The sequence below is a fragment of the Dendroctonus ponderosae genome, unplaced genomic scaffold, assembly GCF_020466585.1.
Source record: "Dendroctonus ponderosae isolate FM_Combo_2020 unplaced genomic scaffold, Dpon_F_20191213v2 Dpon_F_20191213_1, whole genome shotgun sequence".
Lineage (NCBI taxonomy): Eukaryota > Metazoa > Arthropoda > Insecta > Coleoptera > Curculionidae > Dendroctonus > Dendroctonus ponderosae.
In genome coordinates, this window is record NW_026017110.1 from 52,249,379 (window position 1) to 52,264,412 (window position 15,034).

General features: G+C 33.6%; 1 protein-coding gene across 1 annotated transcript; it reads left to right on the forward strand.

The window, feature by feature from the left end:
• The first annotated feature begins 5,791 nt into the window (after positions 1-5,791).
• On the forward strand, positions 5,792-13,391 carry LOC109533862 (nucleoporin Nup188). Its single transcript, XM_019899368.2, has 15 exons — positions 5,792-5,904; positions 5,985-6,302; positions 6,356-6,584; positions 6,644-7,233; positions 7,290-7,512; positions 7,569-7,832; positions 7,888-8,568; positions 9,665-9,791; positions 9,856-10,262; positions 10,362-10,634; positions 10,699-11,823; positions 11,969-12,253; positions 12,317-12,468; positions 12,531-12,892; positions 12,947-13,391. The coding sequence occupies exons 2-15, from the start codon at positions 6,280-6,282 to the stop codon at positions 13,324-13,326; spliced, it is 5,121 nt and encodes a 1,706-aa protein (XP_019754927.2). The 5' UTR covers positions 5,792-5,904; positions 5,985-6,279; the 3' UTR covers positions 13,327-13,391.
• Positions 13,392-15,034: the final 1,643 nt, after the last annotated feature.

The window sequence follows — 15,034 nt, forward strand, 5'->3', positions numbered from 1 at the left end:
CACAAATTTAAACCAATAATTTGGTGGTGTTTTATTGATAACGTATTCTCCATTTACAGTCATGGCGAACAAAAGCTTGATGATTTTTTTATCTTATCTGAACAATAAACAACCAACAAATAAATTCACTATTGAAAAGGAGCAAAATGACCAAATTCCTTTTCGCGATATACTGAAATCTGAAAAGTAAGACTATCTTCAAAACTGAAAATACAATTAGAAGCAAAATTTCAGTTAAAAAACCTCATGACAAAATTAAAAATACAAAAAGTATAATGTATAAAATTTCTTGCGAATGCAATAAAATATATATCGGAAAAACCTCAAGACCATTACATAAAAGAATCAAACAACATCAATCATATATAAACAACAGAGAATATCATAGATCACATATTTGTCAACATGCGTTTGATAATTGCCACAAAATTCAGTGGAATAATTCTATGATTTTAGCAAAGGAACCATCTACAACAAAACGTATAATTAGAGAAAACTCATTAATTTTACTAAATCAAAATAATTGCATTGCTTCATGTGCATTTAATTTAAGTCATACATGGTTAACTATGCTAAAATCTGAAGCAGACCAGAGAAACATACACCCAAAATAAATTTACACCAACATGAATAATTAACATTACCTGTATTAGTTTAAACAATGAGATTAATTCAAAGTCACATAATTGTTGACAATTTGCACCGACGAATTATCAGACCGAATTTTTACATATTGTATTATCCAACTATTGTTACACCATTTATTAACATACTCTTTTTTAGATTCATTTAGGTTCTTTTGGTAACGATAGCAGAAAATAGCTATCTCGAAACCTCAAGGATTTTTTTCAAATTAATTTCTTTACTAATTGGAATTTTCTCTTACAGCTTGAGCCTAAGTGTGTCGCAGGATACCCTCTAGGTGATAGTTCTTGATTACTTTTTGATAAATAATTCGTTCCTATTGCGAAATAAAAGCACTATTTATCAATCTGTAATAAAAGACGTGAGGAAATTCGGTCTTCTGTCAAAAAGACAAACGTTTTTGAGGCGAAATACTCAACGAGCAGTTTGTAAATTTGTTTCAATCCTCAAATTTGGAAAAAAACAGTCCGAAATGTAAATGGTTTGGCCAGTATCACGCGCAAGGTTTTAACGTGCTATCCTCCAACAATGCAATAAACAATAAAAATTAAATTATTCGAACGGATCCCAGCCCCTGAAAATCCCTAGCACGAATTGTTCAGCAAAAAAGAATTTGATAAAATTTTTAAATTTGGAAAAACTAGCCCGAAACCTAAATGATGGCCAGGATCACACGCATCGTTTTAACGTGCTATCCTCCAATAATGCAATAAATAGCAATAAATAATAAAAAATGCAATTATTCGGACTGATCCTAGCCCCTGAAAATCCCTAATACGAATCATTTAGGCAAAATAATACGCTTAACAAACAGGTGATTTAATCACCTGTGCGAAATACATACTTATGCATGATACATACATGTATGTGTTGGTTAAAAAAAAATTGGAAAAACAGTGCAAAATCTAAATGGGTTGGCCAGGATCACTCACGGTAAAAGTAATGCTAAACTTACCGAAAGCTGCATTATACCACCTGGAAAAAAAAAGAACAATCTGTATTATTAGATAAACTTAGTTGAAACCCCAGTTATTTGATTGGAAAGAAAAACTGAATAAAACTTTAAATGTTTTACGAAAACTCAACTCAGTTTAAGTTAAGGGTTTATAGATAATAGAGAATAATGCTTACCTGCTTTTTGCAAACTTGCGCTCCATTCTCCATTGTCGATCCATTAAACTTCAAAAAACACACGCTTCACGAACACACAATGAGAATCCACACAAAGTTGAAAATAAATGTGGATTACACTCAGTAATGAACCGGTAAGATGACCAACTGTTCGTACCTAAATGGCACTAAATTGGTACTTTGATCCCGTTTATGAACAAAGAACTGACGACCGATTTAGTCCCTTGCCCATAATAGACTAAACCTTTCCGATAAAACTCTTGCGAAATTAAGGTGTATATCAAATGAAAAAAGTCACCGAGCTACATAACATAGATAATGATAGCTTTATTGTCCAGTCCGCGATCAAACTGGTTTGTATCTTTAGCGTAAACAAAGTTGCTTTCCAGTGTAAAGATAAACAAACATCGCCGTTCAAGGGGCGAGTTTTGAAGGCTAAATTAAATACTCGCTCTCGGATCAATCGTTTGTTCAATTGTCTTGAAACGTGAAAACTTTTTGAGCTTCATCTATTGTAGGAGGCGGCACAATTTTTTGCAGATCTACCAAAATCAAAGTAAACCATTTGCAAAATATGCCGTGATTTGTGAATGCTTCACTATTAAGAGCGAAGGAAAATTCGCACTTTTACTCAACTGCGCGCTTTCATTTAAAAATTCATAACTTTCCGTTCAGAGCAAGTAGCACCTTGAAACTTTCACTCCCTATAGAAGACTCATGTGGCTAACAGCGCTGAAATTTCCACTTCGATCGCCTTAAAGTCTGATTTTTGCCAACGGTTTGAAAAATGCGTCAGAACTTCGCATTGAAGATGTGATCGCAGTAGAAAACCCCTATTTTACATAGTAAAGCCACAGCTTAAATATCATATGATACATAAGTTGTGGTAAAGCAGTCTACTGTGGCAACTACTGTTGCTCGCAACGTTAAAGCGACAGAAAACTTAACTTTATTACTGTGGTAATTTGCGCTTTTCGAAGTTTTTCAGTGGTCTTGAGCCAAAACGATATTACGACGCCATTTCGGAAACGACAAACGAAAAAACGTAGTCCAATCGTCAATCGCAGTGCAATCAATGTAGCCAATTTATTGACAAATAGTATAATATAAAATAGTAATATTTAAATATATAAAGTTTTTAACGTGTTTAGCAGTAGATCCTAACGGCTTAGCGATAAAGCGGCTGTGGATCGTCGGTATTTAACGTAACCGCTAAAATAACAGTGTTCCAAACGTGTAACCTGAAACCGTAGTTACAGTTACCCGACTTAACCGGTTTTTTTTTGGAACCGTCTCATAAAACCGAAATAGCCGTGCGCACTTTGGACACCGTCGAGTGATCTATCCAGCTGCAGCCGTTTGCCAATTTAATCCGTTGTTTTTGGAACCGTCTCATAAAACCGAAACCGTTGTGCGCACATCGCACCAGCTACAGCCGTTTGCCGACTTAAAGGTTTTTTTGGAACCGTCCCATAAACCTGAAAAAGTGGTTCGCGTCAGCACAGAACCGATGTAGCATCGTCGAGCTGTATCACTTTTCGTTTATAAAAATTACTGTTCAGTTTTCCAGGAACCAGCGAAAATTTGTTTAGCTGCTGCGATGATATAATTCAGCATTTTTAGTCTATAAGTATTTAGTTTTCTGACATTCTGTAATGAATCTTAAAAAAAAGGATTTCTCTCAAGAAACTTAGCTCGGGAGTTATGTCCATTACCAGTAAACTAAGCAGAATGTACACTTGCATATGAGCTATGAGCAAACTAAGAGTTTAAGACATAAATTCCATCACAATTGAAATGTAAAATAACAACCGTTTTTAGCAGAATGTGCACCTGAATTTAAGCAAGCTGGCCATTTTTAAATATAAATTCAGTCAGAGATGAAATAAAAGTTATTTGAATGGTAATAAACGTTATAGGGTCGACATATTTTTTGGTGGTACCAAAATTAACTCGAGTAATACTTCGCTCAGGTTTGCCAAACACGCATTTATGTTTGTTGTTGGATGTTGGATTATGTAAGGTTATTGTGAAACGAAATGCGAGAGATTATTTTCTAAAGCTGGTGCTATCATAAACGCGCGAAGAACTAGAATCAGTAAAAAGCATCTGCAAACAATTTTATTCTTAAATGTAATTTCATTTTTAAATGAAAATGATATTTTTAAACGTTTTCGCATTTAAACCGTATATGTTATTTAATCACTCCAGTTTATTATCGGTTTTTTGTTCTTTAAGTAGTTACTTCTAAGGACTAATTTTAAGTAGTTACTCTAAAGGAAATCATTATATATCATCACTATTTCTACTATCATCATCATTCTGCATTTTTAATGAAAAATTTAAAAAGTAACATGATCCTTTTGGAACCGCACTTTGAAACCTATTACCAAGGTGAAACTGAAACGTTGTAACCCGTTACAGAAAAATAACTGTTTAGCACACCTCTAATGGATACATACCGCAAAAGTTGTCTGTATTCACATTCTAAAAATTAAAAAAATTGTTTTAATTTTTTTACATTTTTGGCGCTCTATGAAAATTCACTAATACATTTTTAAAACTAAGTTTTCCACGTTAAAACTTAATAATTTTAAACCATGTTTCATTGTGCATAATATGTAAACTGCAATGACCAGCAAATAAAACAAGAATATTTAAATTGTTTTTCAAATGTTTTTCACAAAATTATATTTACCGTTTGAGTGACGAAATAGAACGTTTTTTTTTTGTTTTTTTCGGTGAGGTTTGGGAAATGCTCTTTTATGCACTCCCAGAGCTGGTGGTCTGTCGCTCTGGGTTGTGTGGGACTCCAGCTAAGCTGTTTACCCACTAAAACCATTTCCTCACCGCCGAGGTGGTGTTTGGCCTTGCACCGCGGTCATTTCTGTCCTATTTGTGCCCTCGTAATTTTACTCCCTCATTATCCCTGTATATTCAATGAATTCCAGAAGAATCTTGAGGGGAGTTCGCATGATCTGGTCTGGTGGAATTTCATCTTCATCATCGAAAGGAGTCTTCGTCTACCTGTTGCATATGACGTGCAGTGACACATAACATGCAGAGTAGTTTCGTCCTCTAATTTGCAACCCCTGCAGGGCGGTTGATCGCTCAGTCCTGTCCTGAAGAGGTGTTTTTTGCAAATAGAACGTTACGAAGATTATCTTCTGACCCGACACCCGACACCGGTGTGTTAAAGAATGTTATTATTAATCGACGATCGATAATTGTCGATAGTTCGTGATTACTCACAATGCATCTTTATTTGCTTTCCATCCACCACTAAAAAATAACAAAATTTATAGCCTAACAGCTTTTTGCTTTTTAACCGGAGAAATCCTAATCCGGTTGACAAAATATTTGTGACCTGAGCTTATGAAAGAAAATCTAATACTCCGGTCAAAAACCGGAGACTCGGCAACCCTATTAACACCCTATGTGAAGCTAACTTTTTGTTTGTTTGAACCTTGTTTGAACAGTTAGTTAACTGTTCAAGATAAACAGGTGGCTGCGCCTCAGCCTAGTGAGAAGAAGAACGTCTCCTGTGTTTCAGCGCACCAAAACGGCCGATGCGCATTCAACAAAATAGGATCGGTCCAGAAAATGCTATTTGTGACTCGAAAGTGGACTAAAATGTTCGTTTTTAGCACAGAACACCTCAGGTTCAGAACACGGTTCTCACTACGTGAAAGTCAAAACATTATAACTGTTAAATTTAAATGCACGCATTGCTAGAAACCTAACGTTAGGATCGACATAATCATATTTCACATATTTCTTCGGAATTATCGCGATAATAAACATAATGAAAACTAACAAAAACTTAAAAAATTAACTGAAACACCCAAATATCCAGATAAAAACTGATAAAAAATGATTAAATACGACAAAAAAATAAATGTTTGTGTAAAAAAATATTTTTAGAAAAAACATATCTATGATGAACTTTGTATGTTTATGGTATTATGGTATTATGAAATAAAAATTTGTATGTTTATGGTATTATGCTCGCGTTGAAGCACCATGCGTTTCGTCCCGTGTTACCTATTGGACTCGGCAGTAAGGCTTAGGTATACAGTACATAGATTGGAAGTTAGATTTGAATCGAAACGCTGTAGATTTCAGTGGGTGAGATACACAAAATATCCCCCCTGGTGGGGTATGGGGGTATGTTCTGTGGTGAGATATAACTGGTGTTTCGGTTGCAGCTGCGGAGTCACTTGTCACCATCTTGTCACACAGTACTTGTCTTTATCTATGTGTGGAGGTGCGGAGTTGCGGGTCGGAGCTGCTACTTGAGAAGTGACGGATAGAGCCCGCCACAGTATTCTACTACTGTCAGACGTCGAGTAAATTCCGAAATCCGGCTTGCCGTTGCCCGAAGGAAAAATTAGGTTAAAACAGAACCAAACAGTCGAACTAAAAAACTTCGTTATTAAGATTATATTATTGATTTAATTTTTTTATATTATATGCATAAAGATTCATTGTTGTCTCAGGATAATGGCTAACAGCGACACATTGCCGTAAGAACTTCTATTTTCGTTAAGAAAATAAATTGAACAATTATTTGTTTTAGTGTTTGGCAAAAATTGTACCAAATAGTATCTGGAAGCAATCAAAATATAATTCCTGAAGTTGTTGACAAAGTTCTAGAAATATGCCGAGAGAACATAAGTACTGTTTTACTAAGTTTCAAAGTGTACACCAAAGCAAGCTTCGAGGAATGGAAAAAGGTTTCAGAATTGATGTCGATATCCCAAGATGATGAACTCTGTGGATTTATTCATCACATGAGCAAAGAACTTGTATGTCGAATAATTTTTTATCGCAATTGATGATTGATGTTTGTATTCACTGATTTTAGGATTTGGATGTAAATCTAGCGTGGTCTATCATTTGCAACTTTTTGATTTTTGATTATAATGAAAAAGTTAGTGACCTCAAAGCAATCGTTCGTTATGAATCAAACATAAAGTCCATAATAGATCAACTGTGGAATTTTTACACTTCTGAAAGGATGTTTCTACTAAAATGTATACGTTTGATCTTTGAGAAAATTAACGACATAAACTTTATATACGCTGATCAATTCAATGAATTTTTGGAACACATAGATTTAAAGGAGCTGTGGAGTAATTTATTGAAAACTTTGGAATACCTCATAACTGAAATAAGTGTGGATAAAACCAGTCAGGTTTCCGAAGACACGTTGGAAAAATGGGTTCAGAGGAATAACAGGGAGCAGGTGGAAGTTATACTTCTGATCGTCCTAGTTTCTGATCTAAAATTAATGGACGGCGATGAATTGACCGATGTTATGAAACTATTTATGAGACATGGATTTGGAAGGCATCCACTGTTTTTTGGAGCAGGGTATTTATCGAGGAGTAAAGACGTAGATGACATAAAAAACGCTGAAATAGGTGTTGTTTTATCTCTAATCCATAGATATTGGTAAGTTTTTATTCAATTTAACCATTTTGATCCGAATTATGCAATTTCCTTTTAAGGCAAAATCATGGTATTTTCAAAATGTTACCTAAAGAAGTTGAAACTGATTTGGAAAGATACCAAGTTCAAGGAGACAATAGCTCCATTTTATTCATCTGGGCCGTATATAAGTCAACTTTATCATCTGGCTATTTAGATTACGGCAAAACTGTTTTAGAACTGCTTTTAGACAAAAAAGTATTCAAATCGTTAGCTGATTGCATTACAATGAATCTTTTCCAGGTAATTCTAAAGTATAATATTTTAATGAGTATTAAATTAATAACAAATTTTCGTAGAATTGCAGAGTTGGAGAAATAGTTTTAGAAGCCACAAATAGATTGTTCATAGAATTCTCGAAATTGATTAATGACTATAGATTAATCTATGAACAAGATGGTATTGTCAAGCTAATGTGTGAACTTTATAAATTATCGTATTTACGGGCACTTGATTATTTTGGAAAGTTTTTTGAAATTGCTCTAGATATGTTTCCGTACAAATTAGACAACTTTTTAAGTATGGTAGAAGCTATAATTATAAGTGGGGTCGACCATATGAAGGTATGGGCTTAATTTCCCGTTTTTATCAAGCAACACATTTAATGAATGCTTTCAGATTATGAAGTTGTTACATAATTGCCCGACGTTTTGTACAGAAATGCCGTGGACGTTTAATTCGGATGCCCTAACGTCTACAGAACAGACAAGTCTTTTTACATTTAGTGACAAGTTTGCGGTCCCTATTGGAACCCTCCTCGAAAAATGCAATTGTTTTGGAGAGGACGTTATTAAGTTTAAATACAAATTTAATTTCTTTTGTGTAGTAGAACAATTCATTCGATCTCTAACTTCCTGGGCGGTTAGTAGAGGCAACTATAACAACCAGTTTTTCAACAATGTGATACGCTCATACGAATTTTTAATTGTGGTTATAAAACATTTTACGAAATACGCTGAAACTGAAATCATTATTAAGCCGCTAATACAAAGGCTAGACTGTGTACCTACATATTTCAACAGAAAAGAATTTCGAAACTATAACTTCTTTTATGTGTATTTTGCTGCAAACTGTGCTTTGGTTAAGTATCAAAATGTTGCGTTTTCTGAGGCATTTCCCGGAGTAATGCGAAAACAATTGTTTCCTCCAATACTCAACTACAAGGATGTTATTGAAGCACTTAAGTTGTTACAAACCAGCGATGAGTGTATTTTGTATGGCTTTTTAAAAGAGGAAGAAAGTCTTAAGAACCATAAGTTATTATTGGAATATATGGAGTTAATTTTATATATTTTAAAGGTGAGTTAATAAGACGATTACGTTCAGATTTGCAAGTAGCTTATACCATAAACTGAAAATTGCATGTCTAATTCTAATTTTTGCAATCTTGGTCAAAATTCTCATTCCAATTATACAGGGTGAGTCAGCGAATAGCCCCTCTTAGATCGTATAGAAATAGCGACTAAAAAAAAAAATAAAGTGTGGTTGTTGCCAAAGTATTTTGTTTCTGTTACTTTGAAGTATACAGAATGACTCAAAATAAAATCATAACAGTCAAGTTTATTTCTTTAAATAGCCTACTTTTCAATCCAGGTTCTACATTGAATTCTAAGTATTTTTTTTGTATAATTAATTATTTGTATGTTATACAAATACTATGTGACTGAATTCAATAGTTTTGGAAATAGCGGCGTTTAAAACATGGGAACGCAACAAAAGTAAACTCTATGATTATTTTTTTCTTTAATGATAATAATAAATAATATGATTTTAAAAAAAATATTAAAACAAATATTCTAGTTTTGGTTTGTGTTTTGTTCTGTTCTGTTCTCAGATTATATGGTTTATTTTATTTAAAAAAATAATAATAAAGTTTACTTTTGTTAGGTTCCCATATTCAAATGTCGTTATCTCGAAAACGATTGATTTAATTCACATAGTATGTTATACAAAAATACTTCAAATTCAATGTAGAACCTGAATCTGGATTAAAAAGTAGGTTGTTCTATTAAAAAAAAAAACTTCACTGTCATATTTTTTTGAGCTACCCTGTATAGTTCAAACTAACAGAAACAAATACTTTGGCGACAACCACAACACCTTTACTTGAATTTTTTTTTTCCAGTCGCTATTTCTGTACGATCTAAGAGAGGGTCTCGCTTAGCTGACTCACCCTGTATAACAAACGTCTAAACCTGCTATTTATTATTACGAATTATTATTCCGACCTGACCTTTCGCTCATGCTGTTATCTCTTAAAAATACGTTATATTTTTACCGAAATTAGCACAAAAACACTCCAGTTTCTTTATTCACTACCAAGGATTTTTTTGCAATATTTTCCTTTAAAAATACTTTTTTGAGGACTTGCTAAATATTTAATTTTCTTGTATAGAAAGATATTTTGCATGCTGAAGTGCTATTCAGCGGGGTGTGGTACATACTGTATGTCGCGTTTCCTACGCACACTCAATGGGATTATGACGATCCAGGAAAATTTGAACAGAACACTATTCTCAATAGTAGGTTTAATTACGAACTCAGCATTGATTCATTGATAAACATTGATATTTGTACGAATTTTAGGATGCCTTCAAATATTTGTATACGTGCTGCAGAAAGAACAAAATAAATCTGAAAAATTTGCCCAAAAGCAACTTTATCAATTAGTGTTGAACGCATTTTTGAATGACGCTTATATCATCGACCATTTTTATAACGTTTTTGTAAAGGATAAATTCTACATTCCAAACTTGATGCATCAGGAATCTAACTGGCTAGCTGGGAAAACTTTGATCATCTTGGACACAATTCAGTTAGAGCTGTCTGTTTTACTACTCATTTTTAAACATAGAGCACAAATCCCAGAAGTTAAATGTGAAATTGACAAAAGGACCCATGTATTTGCCAAATCCGCCAGCTGTTACTTTATTACGCCATATAATTGTACATTGGCAGTCTTAGCAGGAAAGTTTCTTAACATTTTAGGAAAAGTAAGTATGGGTAAAAATATCTCATAAGATAAACGTATCTGTTTTAAGAACATGACATTATTCTAGTAAATCAAAATGAGATAATATTGAATGTTTTAGGATGAAAATATACCGATGATGTCTTGCCTTGGTGTAAATTACGACCAAGTTCAAACCCTCTTCTTAGAACGATTAAGAGATCCAATGGAAGACGAAAAAGTTAAAATAAATATCCTTAATATAATTAGCACGTGTATTTTTCATCAAACCGGAATGACTGCGGCATTTTTCAACATTCAGTCAGCAAAAAAATGGTATAATCCCGACATAAAAAACATAGAAGGAGATGATGTCGGCGACTTTATGATGGATTATTTAAAAAATATTAAGAAGGTATTTACAGAACCAACAAGCGTAATTTCTAACTAGAGTATTCAACACCGTTTTCTTGTTTCAGTCTGTAGCATATCTCAAAAGTCCGCTGCAAGTAGGGATTTTAAGGATAATGGCAAACCTTTGGCAGTGCCAAAAACAACATCTCGTCAGCCATATAACAGCTACCAAAGAGTTCTGGATCTTACTCACAGATCCTCTTATGCAAGCTTTTGAACAAGCACCATTAGTTTATTCATTTCTTTTCAAAATTATCGCCATTCAATTGGCTATATCTTTAAAGAAACCTAAAGGGCAAGAACATTTTTACAAAGCAACTGAGAGATTTTTAAACGACGAAACACAACTGCAACTATTTCATCAATATGTGTTCAAGATCTTTTCAAATAAAAATCTTTCGAATCGTGCTTTAAAGGATAGAGAGTTATTGCTTCATTCCTGGTCAGAAGTACTTGTTTCAGTACAAAAGCAACCACAAGTGACGTGTTTTTCAAGTTGTAAATCCAAATGCTTATATGTGAATCTTGCCTTTGAGGTACTTCATGTTGAACTAGTTCATCAGAAAATTCTTTCCGTATGGCTAGATTTTATGGTGGTGGTAATTGACATGTTCGGTCTTCAATTTGATGAAGAAATTGACAAGTTTGCAAGTCAAGCAGTTGATTATGCCAAAATTCTGAAAAAGTATTATGAAGAGATGTCTTTAAAAGACAAGAGAAGTGCTTTAACAATCATACTTAAGATTGTTCAGCAGCTGAAAGATTATTATAATGAAAATCCACATTTGCTGGTAACATTACTGGACGAAATCGGATCTCTAGTTGATTTCGAGTATTTAGTCGTGGAAGAAGAAGCTTGGAGACGATTAAAAGCTGACGATTCCACGGCAAATGAGTGGCTAGGCCCATGGGCTTTAATAACAAGCATTGCAAATTCAATTTTGACAATGAAAAACTGTAATAACTTCGGTGTATGGTTTTCTAATAGAAAATATTTAGAGAGAATGGTCGAATGTACATGTCAACTATTTTCGCATAAGGGTTGTCTGTCATTTGCAAAAGTAGCCCTTTACAGTTTAACTTTATATGTTCAATCAACATTAGCATACGACTTTTTAAATATAAATATGGTTAAATTTTATGACAGAATCGAACCTATGGTAAATAGTTTATTAATCGGACAATCTAAGGTAGGTACTACTATGTTCATACTTTTCTCAAGCTTAATTTATATTCAAACATACTTTAAAATTGCTTCCTTCCATTTACAAACACTGAATTCCGACATGCGGGCACCGCAGCATGTTGTAATTCCTATTATGTGCTTTCTTTCAGGTAAATATCCTGGCTCTGAAGGAAGCCTGGACCATTTTTAACGTTCTCATGAATTTCAACAGAGCATTTTTGCGAAAATTTCAAAAGACAGCTCTGGAAACGTGTTATGCATTTCTTACTTTAAATCATAATATCATGAATCATATTATGAGCATACCAGAGAACACAGTGGATTTTAAGGCATTGGATTTGCTATCTCAGACTCTTATGTTCTATAACGAAATTTTAAGATACTGGCAAATTGAATGGTACAGGAAGAACAACAGAACATATCGCTTTATGATGGTAATAATGTCATATTATTTTTCATGTTAAACGGGTACGTGATTTTACTTTTTTATATTTTAGGATGGGATTAGAAAGGTCATTAATGGATGTATATATCTCTGCTTAAGACCAAAACACATAGGATTTTATTATTTAGATCGTTATATGCGATTGATGGCAATAGATCAAACCCCATCAGTAATAAATGATCTTATGATTTCCGTTATAAACCGGTAAGTCACTATTTAATTGTGATAGTGATATAAACATTGTTCTATATATATGTTTCTTGCAGGCTAATAGGAATTTTAGGCCTGGCATTATCCTGCCTATATAAGCTTAACTCGAGCCTAATACAATTATTTGACTATTTTGAGCCGGAAGAAACTATAATTATATTGATCGATAATGACTTTAGTGTACCAAGATTTGAACTTCCAATACCATGCGAACTCACATATGGAAGACTGTTATGTTTAGCCCATTTTCTATGTAAAACTTTAAATCAGCTCAATCAAAAGAAAGAAAATAATATTTTAACAATTGATGAGACTGAATATTTGCATTATATTGGTCTTGTCGAACATCAAGATCCTAGCGACTACATGCCTGATCAGAAACTAAGCTCATTTTTAAGATATTTGTATGAATATTCAGGTACGTATAAATTTACCTTTAAATAATCTATCTATATAACATTAGAAATTTCAGGATTAATTGATCCTTGGATAAACAATTTGAATTATGCAAACACCCAGAAATCAGCAGATATTTTAATGCTGTTTATTGGTCAACAAGCATGTTTGACGATAAAGGAGTTAGATCCATCCCAAGTGCCATATTATAGGGCAAATTTATGTTCCGAACTTCAATTTTTCCAAGAGTATATCAAGAAACGTACTTCGGAATTATATGTCGAACGCAACACTTCAGCGGTACTTTACACTGGCGAAATGGACTACATAAAGAAGTATTTGCTGTCTCATTGGAAAAAAGATGAAAATGGTAAAAACGCTATTCAGGAAGTGGCAGAACGAAACTTTTTGTTGATAATGACTTACTGGTTCTCAAATATTTGTAAAATTCAATAAAAACTTGTCTAATTATAGTATGGCTTTGTACCACGTTTTTAAAATAAATTTATTTTTTACACTGCCGTGTGAGTATTTCTTAATTTATTTTTAATGATGAAATTATTTGAGACTGATCAAATTTTACTACTCAGAAATAGTGTGCATATGAGTTAAAAAGTGAAAGAAGAAAGTGAAACAATCGCAATTGCTTAATTTCGGTTTGTTTTTTAATTGAATGGTAAAAGCCGGTCAATTTAAATCTAGTTAATACAGTTTGCACCTCAAAAAAGTGCGAACGCGATACAACAATAGGTTCCTAGTGAAAAGCAGGTAACTACTCTTTCCAAAGCACATAAAATTAGTCAATGTGCAATCGACTTAAAACTGATTAAAACTAAAGACATGCTGCAGCCATTAAAATGAAATTATAGTTGAAATAAGACACTAAAACAGTGTCGTATACTTAACTTATACATCCATATGTGAGACGATTCAATTTATACTAACTGGACTCTGTGTCATTCGGTACAGCATAAAAGTTAAGATTGAGTTTTCGCATACTTTGGAGCACTATTTTCAGATACAGGGTGTCATAATTTTAGATCTTTCATAGATTTTTCTCATCACACATTTAATTTCATATCACACAGCTCTTATAGTTTGTTGAGAATGTACTTGAATTTTTACGCCAGATTACATATGATGGTTTGCAAGTTTTTGAATAATCTAAACTATGGTAAAACGTACAAGCTAATATTTTTTGCAGGTCGGGTCCTTGTCTTGCAGAAGTGTTTGCGGAGCATCACTATCCGCTTAAAAAATGGACTAGTTGTCAAATATGCATGTCTTGATGCGAGAATGAATGCGCCGGAGTAGCAGCAAGTGTAGAATTTTTGTTAGCGAAATACCCACATACTATTTCTCTCGTTTCGCTAAATTATGCACTCGGTTATGGGTGGTTCCTATGTTCCTATGACATGCACTTTTCTGTCGCCAGCTTCATCATTTTTTTATTTGACTGTATGCATTGATTTTGTATACAAGACGATTATTTTTTCCACATTTATTACAGGTCCATCAACGGTGATCGCTGGGTCCATTATATTATAGACTTTATGCGCCTATGATGGACCAATTGGTATGCCGAAAAAACGCGTGAAATGTAATTTGTTGGAAAAATTATGATAACCGAGGCAAGTGTATTAAGCGCGTTTAGTGCGTTTATTAAATGCGTCCTTAGCGCGCCTAGCATCAAACACATCCAGTTCACATTAATAGGACTTGTATACAGGGTTGCTCATTAGTGCGTCAAAGTGCGATATCTCAGTAAATATGAACTTTACAAAAAAATACGTGCTACGAAAGTTTTTCATGTTCAAGGTCCACATTTTAAAATTACTTTCCAATATACGGGGTGTATCATAAACGTGTGGTAGTTACCAACTTTGGTTTTTTAAATGGAACCGCCCCTTTTTTCATTCATTTTCAGATTTGTCGTCAAAATTTAAGTTAAGTTTGTGTCAAACGTTTTACCTGAAAAATTTACGATTTCCGAGTTATTCGTAAAAATGTGAAAGTTTTGACAGCTACTGGGTTCCACAGAAATCGATGCTGTACACTACCCGCTGCAAATTTTGGAAAACAGTTTTCAGCGATTCTAACAGAACATCATGATCTACGCGTAGATATGTTTTAAATTATAAGGAAATACTTCTAAACCGCGCAA